Source organism: Pleurodeles waltl, chromosome 5 (genome assembly GCF_031143425.1).
Source record: "Pleurodeles waltl isolate 20211129_DDA chromosome 5, aPleWal1.hap1.20221129, whole genome shotgun sequence".
In the NCBI taxonomy this organism is placed as follows: domain Eukaryota; kingdom Metazoa; phylum Chordata; class Amphibia; order Caudata; family Salamandridae; genus Pleurodeles; species Pleurodeles waltl.
In genome coordinates this window covers 1,060,091,989-1,060,108,249 of record NC_090444.1, presented here as the reverse complement: position 1 = coordinate 1,060,108,249, position 16,261 = coordinate 1,060,091,989, and the positions used below count along the sequence as shown (strand labels likewise).

Below are 16,261 nucleotides of genomic sequence, written 5' to 3'. Positions count from 1 at the left end.
CCTGATTATGAAGTTCTTGGGGGTCTCTGATTTATTCTGTGAGGGTGTGTTTCATTTATTGCTTCTGTGAGTACACTAAATGTTGTGCACTTCCCTCTGATAAGTGTAACTGCTTGCCCACACTACCATAAATAGAGCATTCGTTCTATTTACTTTTGCCTCTGTAATACCGATTGGGGATCCACTGGACCCTCTGTACAGTGTACTTCATTTTAGTTCTCTATATAGAGAGCCAGCTTCCTATCTAGGACCCGCAGCGTCATTTCTGGCGCGGAAGATGCCAATGACTGACGCAGAGCCGAACATCACCATCTAAGGGCGCAGAGGGATACTGCTCAGAAAATTCTCCAGATCTAGCTAACGCCTAGGGGAAATTCAAAAGATAAGGAATCTGCAATTAGAATGTGTCTCTACCAGATAAGGGGTTGCTGAAAGTAACTAACTTATTTTATGAGTCTATAACGCCTTTCACAACACATAAGAATGATTATATAGAAAGTATGTGAATGTTTCCTATTCAATACTTTTTTTTTTTTATCATAATGACATAAATCAAAAAGAAAATAGTAAAAGCAAAAAATATTAATTGGAAAAAACAAGCAATTAGGGTATTTTGTGTGTGTGTGTGTGTGTATATATATATATATGTGTATATATATATATATATATATATATATATATATATATATACACACACACACATTTACACTTAGTAGAGGAATGAAAAATACGTAATTAAAAAAAATAAAGAAAAAATATATACCCACTTAAGTAGATCAATAAATCAATAACCTATAAGGTCATGAGTGTATGCTAATGTGTTAATTCTCTTATATTAGCACATCTATCACAATGTGTAAATAGAATTATAGCAATTGTTTCTGTAAGTGCTTCACTACTGAAATATTGAGGACAAACATGAAAGGAAAAAAAATAATACAATAAAAAAATTAAAAAAACGTTATTTACAGCAAAAACTGAAATCTTGAGTTTGTATATATTTATCCATGCATGTACATATGTGACTTTATCTAGTACAATTTTATACCTCATGATTATTTTCCATATGGGTAACAGCTTAAAATTGGTGTATGTATACCTCTTGTGTGGTTATGTATCTACATATTTATATATTTTCCTCCCACTACAGAGAAAACAGGTTAACTAATCCCCTCCAAACTACCAATCTGACTCATCCTATTCCTCTTCTAAAATATCCTCTACTTCCTCTCTGACTCATCCCAAAGCTCTTTACTACTATGCACTCCCAAATAACCCTTTCCACTCTCTTCCCCCCCTCTATCCATCCTTTATCATATTCATCCAGCTAAAAGGCTCTCTGACTCCTCCCAGACCTCTTTTACTACTATGAACCCCCAAATAATCCTCCTAAACTCTTTGTTCCTCTATCTATCCTTTATCCTATTCTTCCAACTAAGAGGCTCATATAGCTACCTCTCCCACCACTTCCAAAAACAACTTCTATTTCCCCTCTACTAATTCACCACTAATCCACCTTTGAGTTCTGGAGTAGCGTACTACTTGTTGAAAAGCGTTTCAATGCCTCGTCATGGGTAGAAACACGCTATATAAAGTTACAATTACAACATTCTGATTGTTGCCATCTCAAATGTCTCTATAAAATGGCTCAAAGTTATTAAACCAGCCTCCTACTATCTTAGCTATCTTCCGTATCAGTTAGTTAACTAAAACATGTTACTGTACTGTTCGTTATTTCAAATTCAATTTATTGTGTTCTTTTTCTTGCTGTTTTGCTCCTTTTGAAACCAGCAGATTTTCACTATCATTTACATCCTGTGTCTCTTTTTCGGTCAGGTTAATTGCCAAAGTTTATTCTTTTAAACTTAGTCTCCCTTTTTGAGTCGTAATTTCCTTTTCGCTCTTCTCGTCTTAGTGAAGCGCTTTCGTTGAACTAAATTGCTTTGCTCTGGTTCATAGATGTATTAATGAACCACCTTCTTGTCCTATTTACTTTAAGATGATGAAAGACTTAATCAGAAAAGTGTTGTGACCATAAAGTTACACATCTTTCAGCCACTACCTTAATCAGCTTTTCTGCTGACTGAGTTCCTTTGACTTTGTCATAGTTTGGGAGCAGCTGTTGTGTCAAACTTGGGACTGAGCTGCACATTTGCTATTGGTAATAGTTCTTGTGTGTCCATATTATCTGAAACAAACTACTCATTAGAGAGGAATGAACATTTTGAGAAAATGTATTATGTTGACTTTGATTCTTGTTTGCTGTCCTTAATGCTTTGTCTCAGCTTAAAGTATGATGTTCTGCTGGACGAGGACCAGGAGAACTCCAGTATCAGTCATCGCCACTCCAGTAAAAAACATAAAGAAAAAAAACATAATTACTCTGATGAAGATGAGGACAGAAGAACCAAAAAATCCAAGGTATGTGACATGCTTTTAGTCCTCTTTGAATAAAATAATGGTACATTATTCTAATTTTTCTTTTTTTGGTAGATAAGCCCATGGGCCTATTTGTGTGTAACTGGCTGAACTCTTAGGAGTAGAGCTCATTACGTAGAGGGTGTGACTGAAGGGTGGATCTTCATTCACTCTAATCAGTAAAACGAAACATAGTAAGTAATGGTTTTCTTAAGTAATCCTCTAAATCCCACAAGAAACTGGCCTCATATAGAGCGTATATGATCAAGACACTGCATTTACTGATTCTTCTATCAAAGGGAATGTTTTCCATTGCATAAATATTTGTTAGTCTAAGTTATTTTTTGTTGCAACTCTGGAGCTCAGTCTTTATGGTTGGCATGATGAAGCCTATGCCCCCCTGGGGTACGACCTCTTCCCTAAAATGAAGCCAAGGCCATTGCTTGATTTCCAAATTGGGAGTCGTTTAGATCTCTCTTCCTTGAAAACCAAATTGCCCTTTGGATGATGAATGCTTGATAATAAAGATGGCAGCATAAACCTTAGAAATGTCCTTAACCACAACAGTGATAAAGTATGTAGGTATTAGCATAGTTATTCTGTAGGTTAGGAAGACTACCGGCTTGTTGTGAGCAGTGTCCGAGCATTCACATGACCCAAACGTTCTGATCCAGATAGGCCAATGTCTTCCTCAGAGAAAATTTTTGTGATATGTACGCAGCAACTAGTTAAAATAACAATACAGCTAAGAGCTTAGCAGATCCAAGTTCTTTAACCCCTTCCCTGCCAGGCCTTTTCCCCATTCTGTGCCAGGCCTTTTTTTTGGCTATTTGGGGCAGTCCGCGCTTAGGCCCTCAACTTTTTGTTCACATAAGCTACCCACGCCAAATTTGCGTCCTTTTTTTCCAACATCCGAGGGATCCTAGAGGTACCCAGAGTTTGTGGGTTCCCCTGGAGGAGACCAAGAAATTAGTCAAAATACAGCTTAAAATTTTGTTTAAAAAAAAAATAAAAATATGTGGGAAAAAGGGCTGCTGAAGAAAGCTTGTTGTTTGCGGTGCTAAAATCACCATCTTCCCAGCTTCCAGGAACAGGCAGGCTTGAATCAGAAAACCACATTTTTCAACACAATTTTGGCATTTTACTGGAACATACCCCTTTTGTACTATTTTTTGTGCTTTTAGCCTCCTTCCAGTTAGTGACAGAAATGGGTGTGAAACCAATGCTGGATCCCGAACAGCTAAACATTTCTGAAAAGTAGACACAATTCTGAAATCAGCAAGGGTCATTTGTGTAGCTCCTACAAGGGTTTCCTACAGAAAATAACAGCAGGAATAAAAAAAATATTGAAATTGAGATGAACAAACAGCCATTTCTCTCCACGTTTTACTCTGTAGCTTTTTCCTGCGATGTCAGATTTTTAAAAGCAATATACTGTTATATCTGCTGGACTCTTCTGGTTGCGGGGATATATAGGGCTTGTAGGTTCATCAAGAACCCTAGGTACCCAGAGCCAATAAAGGAGCTGCACCTTGCAATGAGTTTTCATTGTATACCGGGTATACAGTAATTCATTTGGTGAAGTATAAAGAGTGAAAAATAGGTATCAAGGAAACCTTTGTATTTCCAAAATGGGCACAAGATAAGGTGTTGAGAAGCAGTGGTTATGTGCACATCTCTGAATTCTGGGGTGCCCATACTAGCACGTGAAGTACAGGGCATTTCTCAAATAGTCATATTTTTTTTACACACTGTCTTACATTTGGAAGGAAAAATTTTCGAGAAAGACAAGGGGCAATAACACTTGTTCTTCTATTCTGTGTTCCCCCTAGTCTCCCGATAAAAATAGTACCTCACTTGTGCGGGCTGGCCTAATGCCCCCGACAGGAAATGCAACATGGACATATCACATTTTTACATTGAAATCTGATATGGAATTTGGCCTCTATCTCAGCCCGGCACCTATGAAACCTACCAAACCTTTGCATTTTTGAAAACTGGACACCTAGGGGAATCCAGGATGGGGTGACTTGTGGGGCTCTCACCAGGTTCAGTTACCCAGAATCCTTTGCAAAACTCAGAATTAGGCAAAACACCTTTTCCTCACATTTCAGTGTTAGAAAGTTCTGGAATATTAGAGGAGCCACAAATTTCCTTCCACCCAGCATTTCCCCAAGTCCCCCAATAAAAATGGTACCTCACTTGTGTGGGTAGGCCTAGAGCCGGCAACAGGAAATGCCCCAAATCACAACATGGACACATCACATTTTCCCAAAGAAAACTGACCTGTTTTTTTTGCAAAGTGCCTAGCTGTGGATTTTGGCCTGTAGCTCACTAGGCACCTAGGGAAACCTACCAAATCTGTGCCTTTTTTAAAACTAGACACCTAGGGAATCCAGGATGGGGTGACTCGTGGGGCTCTCACCAGGTTCTGTTACCCAGAATCCTTTGCAAACCTCAATTTGACAAAAAAAGTTTCTTTTCTCACATTTTGGTGATAGAAAGTTCTGGAATCTGAGGGGAGCCACGAACTTCCTTCCACCGAGCATTCCCCCAGGTCTCCCGATAAAAATGTTATCTCACTTGTGTGGGAAGGCCTAGTGCCCGCGTAAGGAAATGCCCCAAAACACAACATGGATACATCAAAATTAACAAATACAAAACTACCTGTTTTTGCCAGGGGAAGGACACCTGCGTTTTTGGTCCTGGACTCAGCAGCCATCTAGGGACACCTACCAAACCCTGACATTTCTGAAAACTAGACACCCGAGGGAATCCAGGGAGGTGTGACTTGCGTGGATCCCCCAGTGTGTTTGTACCCACAATCCTCAGCAAACCACAAATTTAGCTAAACAAAACACATTTTTCCCACATTTCCGATTGGGATCACTGCACCAGCACAATTTTCCTACCACCCAACTTTCCCCCTCAGTCTCCAGATAAAAATGGTACCTCACTTGGGTAGGTGGGCCAAGGGCCTGTGACAGGGAAGAGCCAAAAACATGTTGAATTTGAGGGGGAACCAAAGCTGGTCCGACAGGGCAGTTTGAAAAAAAACGTTTTTAGTCTGACAAGTGGGGCAGAATTTTCATCTGTAAAGATGCGACAATTCTGGGTGGTAGGAATTTTGAGAATTCCTGCAGATTCTGGAAGGTTGCATCACAAAAATGTGTGATTTCAAGTGAAGCTGGCAGTTTGCAGGGCATTGTGGGTAAGAAAATGGTATGGGTGCATGTTAAGCACACCACCCTGGACTCACCCAGATGTTTAGTTTTCAGATGTGTCTAGGTCACGTAGATTTTTCTGCATGGCAGTGTCCAAAAAGTGCAGCCCTCACCATTCTAAGTGAGACAATTTTGAGAGTTAGCCAAGCTCTTATGGGCCAAATGTGAAATGAAAATAATTAAGTGCCCTCTTGCTTGCCGTTGAGATAAGATCTTTTAGTGTGCGGGGGAGAGCGCTGAAAGACTGTTACCCCTTCAGTTGGGGTGGGGGCATAACCATGCCCATACTGGTTGGTAGCCACCACCCCACTTTTTTTTTTTTTTTTTTTTTTAATCCTTGGCATGTAGCAGGGTTTCTGACCCTACCCTCCCACCCCCCAGGAGTGGATTAGGGGGGTAATTGACCCATCTGCCCAATGGTGGGCAGAGCAACTTTGTCTCCCTTTTTTGGGGGTGAGGGTATGGCCATACACCCAACCTCCTTTTTTTTTTTTTCTTTTTTTTTAATCTTCCCTGGTCTCTGGTGGGCTTTCTTCACCCATTGGGGCAGATGGGCCTTACAAAAATAGGCCAATCTGCTCCTAAGGGGGGGGGGCAGAAATGCCCAACAGTAATGTACCCCATGGGGAGTGACCCTTGTCCAAGGGGCCTTCCCCCGCCCCCCCAAAACCCCCCATCCCCACAAACAAAACACTAATACACACACCCATCCCTGGTGCCTATGTGGTTTCTGTCCCCTCTGGGGGCAGATTGACTTAATAGAAATAGGCCAATCTGCCCCCAAGGGGGGCAGAAATGGCCTAAAATAAATTTGCCCCCCAGGGGAGCGACCCTTGCCTAAGGGGTCGCTCCCAAAAATCCCTTGTGCCTAGTGGTTTCTACCCATCTTGGGGGCAGATCGGCCTAATTAAAATAGGCCAATCTGCCCCAAGGTCGGCAGAAATGGCCTAAAATAAAATTGCCCCCAGGGCAGCGGCCCTTGCCTAAGGGGTCGCTCCCCACGTGTAAAATATAATTTTTAAAATTGATCCCCTGTGTCTAGTGAATCAGCCTAATTAAAACAGGCCAATCAGCCCCCTAAGGGGTGGAGGGGGGGTCCAGAAAAGGGCTAATTAAAAAAAACTGCCCCCTTGGGGAGGGGCCCTTGCCCAAGGGGCCACGCCCCTTATTCAATAACAAAAACAGTTGGCTAACGTGAAGGGCACCCACATTTGTTTTGAAGCTAAATGGAACCCTTTGTACTTGCTCTTGTGCAATGACTTCTCCAGTACATTATTTTTGGTGGAAAGTGTTGAATATGTATGACTGAGGACTTTTGTATGGATCCCTAGCGGTGGGACGAGCATACATTTTGACATTTGTGAATGATGAATCAAGCAGTGTGGTCTTTGAGATACATATTAATTATTGGATATAGTCTATTGGGCTGTGATTTTCCACTCCGTAGTGAAGGGGTATCATTAAAATAATTTTAAGGTTGGGGGATAGGTTTAGATCTTTTGGCTTTTTATTATTGTTTAGGCTCGATCTTGTGGTTATAATTTGATGATGATGATAGCTGAACAATCTATTGCTTGTTACTGGTATGGTGTTGCTCCTAATATGACAGAACTATCATTCTTTTTGTCTCTGACGAGAAGTGCTGCCTTACCGTTTTGGAAAAATTTCAATAAAAAAGACTTACTCCAAAAACAAAGTGAAAAGTCCTACTTAAAAATACATTGAAAAACGGTATAACGTTATCCAGTGGTAAGTGCAAAAAGGTGAAAAATGACTTCCATATATGTGGTTAACTGGGGCCCAAGACAGTCTAGGCATGATTTGTGAATGACAGCAGCTGGTTTTGGCCCAGCTAAAAGTTTATTACCTTCATATTTCAAATATTTGTGAGAAGACAAAGGTGTTTAGTGGAGCAAGTCTGAAGCTGCAGCCAACAAAGATTCCAGAAGTTGGTGGAGCTGTCCCACCACAGCCTCAGTCTTCCTTCCAAAAAGATATGAGCAATAAAAATGATAAAGCAGCTGAGGTTGTGTCTTTTTTTTGGTAGGGTTGGTTTGGGTCCCAGTCTTCCAGACATGAGAATTGTCTCAAGTGTCATCTACTTTAAATATTCTTGTAGCACTATTACCATAACAAAAAGTCCTCAGACGATCAGAACCAGTTCTTCAGGCCTCAGGCCACGGTTTTCTGTTAGTGGTGACTTTCTGCAATTTCAGTTACAGGGCCACTGCATAGTGTCTAGTTGAAATTGGTCTGATGGAATTCTTCCCAGCAGGCACCTTTTTTCTCTTTATTGAGGACATGTTGCAGCCTCCAGTGACAGGTTCATGCAGCCTTCTTTGGCACCACGTAGAGCCCTTTAGGCCTGTAATAGAGCAGGTGGCTGGCTCAGTCAGCCTGGTTAAAAATGCAGAAGAAGAAAGTACAGATGGGGGCTCTGCTCCTTTCATTAGGAACTCTTCATTGCAGCAGTAAGTAGGAAAGTCTCTCCTTTCCGGTTCTAGGCAGAATCTTTCCTGTGAATGGCTTAATCACTATATATTTAAGAATAAACAAGACCGCTATTAGTGTCCAGGCGTAGCCAGTCCTAATAAATTTCCAACTCTTCTCCCAGTTTTTTAGTAGAGCAATGCATTTCAATTCCTATTTTGGCAATTTTCTGACTCGCGTACATGAGGCTTTCTTCTGTCCCTCCAGTTCCATCACTAGCCCTCCCAGTTCTGCACAGGAACTGTCCCCTGAGCTTTACTTGCTCTGGGCCTATATTCAAGTACTTCTTCTAATCCCTTTTGCTTTCTTCGGTCCCATATATTCGCTTCTGTCTCATCACCTGATCCAATATGTGATAATTAACTTCTTATAGGATGGTGACTTACATTTTCTTATGCCCTCTTTTCCTTCATCCTAACTGTATATTTATGATCTGTTGTCCCTTAGGCTGCATCACCTGTATTTAAGTGTTCAGTAGCTCTCTTTTTTCTAGAAAGACATAAATCAGTTCACTGAAAAAAACAAAGGTTAGGATCACGGTTTACCACACACAAAACCATAGTAATTCAGCAGTTATAATTATACTTAGTTATGTTAAGAAACTATTGCTTGTGGCCTAATGTTACTGAACATCACAAGTTATAGTTTCTCCTGATAAGTATAACTATAACTGCTGAATTTCTATGGTTTTGTGTGTTCAACTTGAACCTAACTATAATGTCCCTGTAATCTTTGTTTTTCTCAGTGAATTCCTGTTTTTTTAACATAAAGGTATATATAGTTACCCTATGGTAATACAACCACTGCTGTGCAAGACCTTTGGCCATTCATGGCGGGGATTTGCTATGTGAGTGGGTGCATGTTTTTTTTTTTTTTTTCATTGGCCTACAGATTCACGGATCCTTCTGTTTTACATTGGGGGTCAGTGAGTGCCACTGTAGATCCCACAGATCTGTGGATTGGCCCGAAAAATTATTTGGGCAATTGCTTGCCCATAAGGGGTCCCTCAGAGACCGCTCCATGCATCTTATGGAGTCAGGCTACCACTATCCTGACCCCTTATGTGCTTTTTTTTTCTTTTTTTTTTCTTTTTAAATGTATTTAAATTTTATCCCCGGGGCCCAGCAGAGAAACATAGTGGCTGTAGATACAAATGATCTGCATAATTCTGCCATCTAGTTTTAGGTCCGGGAGGTTGCAGTTTGTTTTTCTTCTAAACGTTTCTCCAGTAACGAGGTGTAGTGACTCCTCCTATTAGTGGTAATGTGCATGGACTCCATTGTTAGATTAATTTCTTCTACCTTCGGGTTCCGTCATTTTGCACCAAGCTCTGGGTCAGGACCGTTTTTTCTGACTCTTTCCGTCCTGGATCTACCCCCTTATCGTCAGTATTGTTATCGAATGAGTTCACTTCCATTCCTTACGTTTCAGACCAAAGAAAACAATGCTCGCTGGATTGGCACACTCAGTCATAGGCCCTCCGGGCTGCCATTTCCTTGACTTCATAGATCTTGAGAATGAGCTTCTAATGGAATGGACTCCCTTATATTTTTTCCAAGGTGCCACACGAAGTTCCCGCATACCGACAAACACCAGGTCTGCAATCTCTTCCTATCGACTGACCACAGAGAGGAGGACTGCAAGGCTTGTCAATCCTTTCGATCGAAGAAGGCTCTATGGAACCAAAGAGCACACCATACAGATATGCAGAGGCAGGAGGTCACGAGTACAGCAGCAGTCTTCCAACACCAAGATTTTGAGCCAGAAGATGAGGAAGAACTAAAAGAGGCCTCTGCGGCTGAGTAGGAGGCCTTTTCGATCGCAGACTTAGAGTCTGAGCTAGAGGTAGACATCGAAATGAAAGATCTCCCTCCGGCGCAACATGCTCTAAGAACAAAAGCCCTTGTCCCGATCAAGAAAACTCCATCCTTCTCCAGTGCACTTGCTACTGGGCCACCACTGCCAACAGGCCATGGTCGGCACCGAAAGACAGATTCAGATGCCCTGCCCTCAACACCGAAGCACAAGCCTAAGCCGACCATCTCGGTGCCAACAACCTCAGGATCACACTCGGCACCGACTGCTTCGGCGCCAAAACCCCAACACAAGCAGTCTCGGCATTGACCGCTTCGGCTTCAAAACACAAGCACTTCGGCACCGAAGAAACCGAACTCAACACCACCTTCGGAACAGAGTCACTTGGTTAAACCTATCCTCCATAAAATGAAGGAAAAAATTGATGTTAAGCGGAAACTGCGCCACATACAGCCTCAGACTGGCTGTATTTTGATAAAGACTGCTGTGATAACACCATCAAAGATCTGATTTCCTCTTCTGCCAAAAAGAAGAAAGCTTAATACAGACTGCCATTGCACATCATCCTTTGCCTGATTCTTCTCCACCACCAGCCTCACCCCCTCATTCACAGGGTGACCTGCTTGACATCACCCTTAAGGGGTCCCCGCATTCCTTCATCTGTGATCGGGCGCACAAGATGACACCTTTGATTTGCCTCAACACACAGATCCTTGGTCAGCTTATGATTTTGATCCTCCGCCTGACATAGACCCAGACGTTTACCCTACTAGGCCTTCTCCTACAGACGATATGACCTCTTTCCAAGAGCTTATTGCTAGGACAGCCACTTACCACCAGGTACCCTTAGATAAGGAGCTCATTCAGGATGATTTCCTATTTGAAACCCTCTTCACTTCTCTGATGCTCAAAGGAATGATGAGGCACTCTGACATTTTGTAAATATTTGGCTAGGGCATGCATCTTTACTCCAAGGGTGAAGAAAAAATATAAACCCTCACCCTCTGGTCCCATTTTTATCAGAGGCCAAATCCTCCCTGATTCCTTGGTGGTCTCTCATGCTTATAAGAGAGCGAACTCCCAAGCCGCCAGTGATATTCTGCATACTGACAAGGAGAGCAAGCTCATAAATGCTTCTGGTAGACATGTTGCAGTCCAGGTCGCCAACCACTGGCGTATAGCAAACACTAAGGGGCCGGTAGCCAAATATGACTGCGCTCACTGGGACAAGATGGAGGAACTCCTTTAAAACATCCCAGAGAGGAGCCTAAGAAAAGAGGCCAGGAGATACTTACCGAGCGATAACTTATCTCGAACAGTTCCATCAGGTGTGCTTTAGAGTGTGCAGACACAGCTGCCAGAGCATCTTGTTACGCCGCCATGTGTGGTTACGCCTATCCGGTTTTAAACCAGAGATGCAGCAGACCATACTGAATGTTCCCTTTGACAAAGAGCAACTCTTTGGTCCGCAGGTAAATTAGGCACTTGAAAAAAAATTACGAACGAAACAGATGTGGTCAGGTCCATGGGTGCCTTGCAAACCCTTACTACACGTGGGTCCTTTCACTGTCATTCATACAAATTGGGCTCTAAGACTTCATCCACAGACACCTCCTAGTCTCACCATAGAGGCCAAGGCCAGCAGCCCTCTCCCAGAGGTTTCTACAGAGGCAGATATAGGGGAAATAACACAAAAGGAAGGGTCAAAACAGCTTCACCATGTGGTACGTACTCTGCCACAAAGCAGTGACTCCCTTCTCCTTCCCCGACTGCTTAATACCTGTCAGGGGACTTTTAGAGCAGTTCCTCCCTGCCTGGAAAAATATAACATCAGATCATTGGATGTTGGATATTATCAAGCGTGGCTACTGTCTGGAGCTCATTTCCATACCTCCAAACATTGTCTCTCGCTCTCACAAACTCTCCAGAGAGCATCTGTCTGCTCAAGCAGGAAGTTCAGGCTCTACTACTCAAGGGAGCCACACAACCCTTCCCCACACAACATCAAGGGAGAGAAGTATACTCCCAAGAAGGACGGATCATTAAAGCTGATTCTAGATCTGCGGCCGTTAAATCATTACATTCTGTCGGAGCACTTTCACGTGGTTGCCCTCTAGGCAAGGCCAGACTGGCCGCACTGGGCATTTTCCTGGCAGGGTGGATAGATGGGGGCTGGATTTGTAGCCGCACAGTAGATCTAAAGACACTGTAGAGTTCCTTGTATATGCAACGGTTTTCAGGCAGCAATACAAGTGCCAAGATAACTCTGGTGATTAATGCACCTTCTGTAGAGAGATCGGAGTTTTGTCTAGTGGCAGTTTTGAGGCATCTAAGGTAGCTCTTAGAGTTAATATGCCTGCTGCAACGAACGTGTACTATGCAGACCACAGAATAGTATTTTATGTGCAATGCTTAGTGGGATACTGCTTTTGTCACAGTGATCCTTTTGTTACTGTGCATTTCATAAGTTACAACCATAAACTAGCACAGTGAGCTATGAACTGCCATCAAAGAGTTGCATGCAAACCGCATGGTACAGGTTAGAAAGTTGTGTGTTCTTCCCATTCTTCAACTATCATTAATTTTGCTAAAAAGGGTTTGTTTGGGTAGAAATACATTGTTATTATTAAAGTCAACCCTAACCACGTTGTGTTCTAAATCCTGGGTGTGTGCTTCCCCAGACCAGGCACTCTTAGAAAATGCCTCGGAGTTGGGGGGGGGGGGGGTGGGGTGTGTGTGTGTGTGTGTGTGTGTGATGTAAAGTGTTCCAACACCCTACACTGGTAAAAGAGGTGCTGTAAAACAAATGAAACAGGTGAGAGAGAGGCTATGGAAAGATTAGGGCCACTGTTGGAGGGTAATGGTGAGGGATTCATTCAAGAGCCCCAATAAAGATTGCCGTATTCTCGTGCACTGTAAGGTCAAAATTTACTATGCTTTAAAAACTAATACAATTGATTATATCATGAAAAATGTGTTGTGAAATGCACTGTTTTGCCATTTTTCAAAAAATTTCTTGAAGGGGGGACCCCTCCCCATTCTAGTGATCTAGCTTGCTCACAATGCACCCTTTGGGGGCTGGCCTGACAAAATTTGCCAGGATGCTTTGGGTTCCCAGTTCGGCCCTGCCTGCAGGATGTGATCCCACTTCTTCAACAGGGCGATTTGCTCTTAGCATTAGACTTAAAGGATGCCTATTTTTACACCCCTATACACCCAGCACATCACAAAAATCTCAGGTTTGTGATAGCAGGCAACCACTGCCAATCCAAAGTCCTCCCATTTGGAGTAACAACTACACCATGGGTATTTACCAAATGCCTAGCTGTAGTAGCAGCACACTTATGCAGACAAAACATTCATGTTTTCCCATATCTAGACAACTGGCTCATTAAAGCCAGCACTCCCCCCACTTTGTCTGCATCACATCCAAACTACCATAGATTTGCTCCATTAACTAGGCTTCACCATTAGTTTCCAAAAATCTTATCTTTAGCATCTTCAAATCCAGCCCTATCTCGGAGCTGTTCTAAACATGCAGCTGGGATTAGCTTATCCCAATACAGTATGAATACAGAACTTTAAAACACAAATATCATGTTTTACCCCAACCAGCAAGTTAATCAGCTGTATCATGAGACTACTAGGCATGACGGCCTCATGCATTTCCATAGTGCCAAATACAAAACTACACATGCATCCATTGCAGGAATGTCTTGCACGTCAGTGATCTCAATCACAGGGTCACCTGGAGGATCTAGTGTTGGTAGACAGCTGCATCCTTTGCTCTCTGCAGTATTGGAACAAAGACAGCCTGTTAAAGGGACGGATTTTCCTCAACCCTTTTCCTCTCACCATACTGACAGTGCCTCATCAGGGGTGGTAAGCGCTATATAAATACAATTACAGTTACAACAAACGCATCACAGACATGGTGAGGTGCTTACTTCCAGGATCTCACAATCAAGGTCTCTGGGATTCCAAGCACCACAAACTACACATCAACTACCTTGAACTTCTTGCTGTTTAGCCAGCGCTAAAAAGCATTCAGACCTCACCTGATCAACAAAGTTGTCCTGATTCGCACAAACAATATGACAATGACAACCATGTATTATGTGCAGAAACAGGGGGGGGGGACACATTCTCTACAGCTGTCTCGCCTATTTCAGATGATTTGGCATTGGGCTATTTGTCACACCATCCATCTACTAAGTGGACTGTCTCCCGGGGGCACACAACCATTTTACCGACCTCCTCAGCAGGATGTGGCAACAAGTCCCTGAGTGGGAACTCCACCCACAGGTCCTGCTCCCCTACTTTCAGTAGTGGGGGTTTCCAGACATAGACCTATTTCGCAACAAACAGAAACTTCGCCTCCAGGTTTCCTCACCCTCAATCAGAAGGCAATGCTTTATGGATGAACTGGTCAGGAATATTTGCCTATGCTTTTCTGCCATTCCCTCTTCTCCTTTTTCTGTTTCAAAAGCTCAGGCAAACATCCCTCATACTGATACTAGTGGCTCCCACATTGGTCTGACAGTTGTGGTTCACCATCTTCCTAGAACTCTCAGTAGTTCCTAAGAAGAAGCTTCCCCTCATCCCAGACCTTCTCACTCAGAACCATGGTCAAATAAGGCACCTAAACCCCAAGGAATTAAATCTTGTGATATATCTTCTGAAGTAATAGAATTCGGATATTTAACCTGCCTCAAGAATGGCTAGATGGTCTTAAAGTGGCACGAAAGCCTACCACTAGAGCATGCTACTCAGCAAAATTAAAAACGTTTTGTCTGCTGTTGCCTGGTAAAACTGTTAGACCCTTTCAAAGTCACAGTGAGGGCATTCTCTCCTACTTTCTGCATTTGCAGAAGGTGAATTTGGCATACACCGTCATAAGATTGCACCTGGCTGCCATAGCTGCATCTTTCACCTTTCAAGATTCCAGTGATCAAAGCCTTCATGGAAGGGCTTAAACAAGTGATTCCACCAAGGACTTCCCCTGTGCCTTTTTTTAATCTTAATATTGTGCTTGGAAGACTCGTGAGTCCACCTTTTGAGCCTTTACATTCATGCCCACTTCAGTTCTTATCATGGGAAGTGCCATTTTTAGTAGCTATAATTTCCCTTTGGTGTGTTAGTGAGCTCCAGGCTTTAACCCTACTAGAACCTTTTTTCTAGCTACAAAAGATTAAAGTGGTTCTCCGCACAAATCCTAAATTTCTACCAAAGGTGGTATCTCAAATTCATCTCAACCAATCTATTGAATTGCAGGTCTTTTTCTGACAACCAGACTCTGTTGCTGAAAGAGCTCGTCACACTAGATGTTGAGAGTACTTATGTTCTACATTAATAGAACTAAAACCTTTAGAAAGACCAAATCGCTTTTTGTTGCTTTTTAACACCACACCTCTATCTAAGTCCAGCATAGCCAGATGTATTGTCAAATGTATCCAAACTGGCTATGCTAAGGCTAAACAACCATTACCTGTTCCTCCTAGAGCACACTCCACTTGTTAAAAGGGAGCAACCATGGCCTTTTTAGGAAATATTCCCATAGCTGATGTAAAGCAGCTACATGGTCCACACTACATACTTTCACAAAGCATTATTGAGTGGCTGCATCAAAACGCCAACAAGCTAATGTAGGTCAGGCAGTGCTACATACACTTTTCCAGATCACTGCAACACAACACCCACAGGTTAGCCACCATGATTTGAGGGCACTGCTATATAGTTTATGCAGAACATGAGTATCTGCAGCCCCACATTCCTTCAAATGGAAAAATGTTACTTACCTAGTAAGCATCTATTTGTTGCATGTAGTGCTGTAGATTCCAATTTGTCTGCCCTCCTCCCTGTACACCTGTGGCCGTTGCAGTCTCTTTACAATTATAAGTATACACATTTGCATGGACATCTCCATCTTTACTATAACACTACACTCCGACCTCACCTGTCTGGGAAAAACAATCTAACAATGGAGTTGATGCCCATGCGCATTACCAGCAAGAGGAGGAGTCACTACACGAAGAAAAACAACTTGCAACCTTCCGGACCCAACACTAGATAGTGGAAGTATGTGGAGCATGTGAATTTACAGCACTACATGCCACAAACAGATGCTTACTGGGTAAGTAGCATTTTCCTTTGTTTCCCTTTAAAAACTCCAAAGCGACTGGCAAGATTTACACCAGATTACAAAAAGGGCTCTTTCTGGACCAAGATCTAGGTTTCTGCCACATTTGTTGTAATTACGTTCAGTGGTTCGGGCTGTAGCTCTTCTAAAATCCCCATAGACATTGCATGGCGAA

At 42.6% G+C, this 16,261-nt stretch overlaps 1 protein-coding gene across 1 annotated transcript in view; it reads left to right on the top strand.

Moving 5' to 3' along the window:
* The window catches only part of PPIL4 (peptidylprolyl isomerase like 4), a 215,606-nt gene that overhangs the window by 186,144 nt on the left and 13,201 nt on the right, over nucleotides 1-16,261 (top strand). Inside the window, exon 12 of the mRNA XM_069235276.1 lies at nucleotides 2,286-2,421. Coding sequence (XP_069091377.1) covers nucleotides 2,286-2,421 — 136 coding nt within the window. The remainder of the gene's footprint in view (nucleotides 1-2,285; nucleotides 2,422-16,261) is intronic.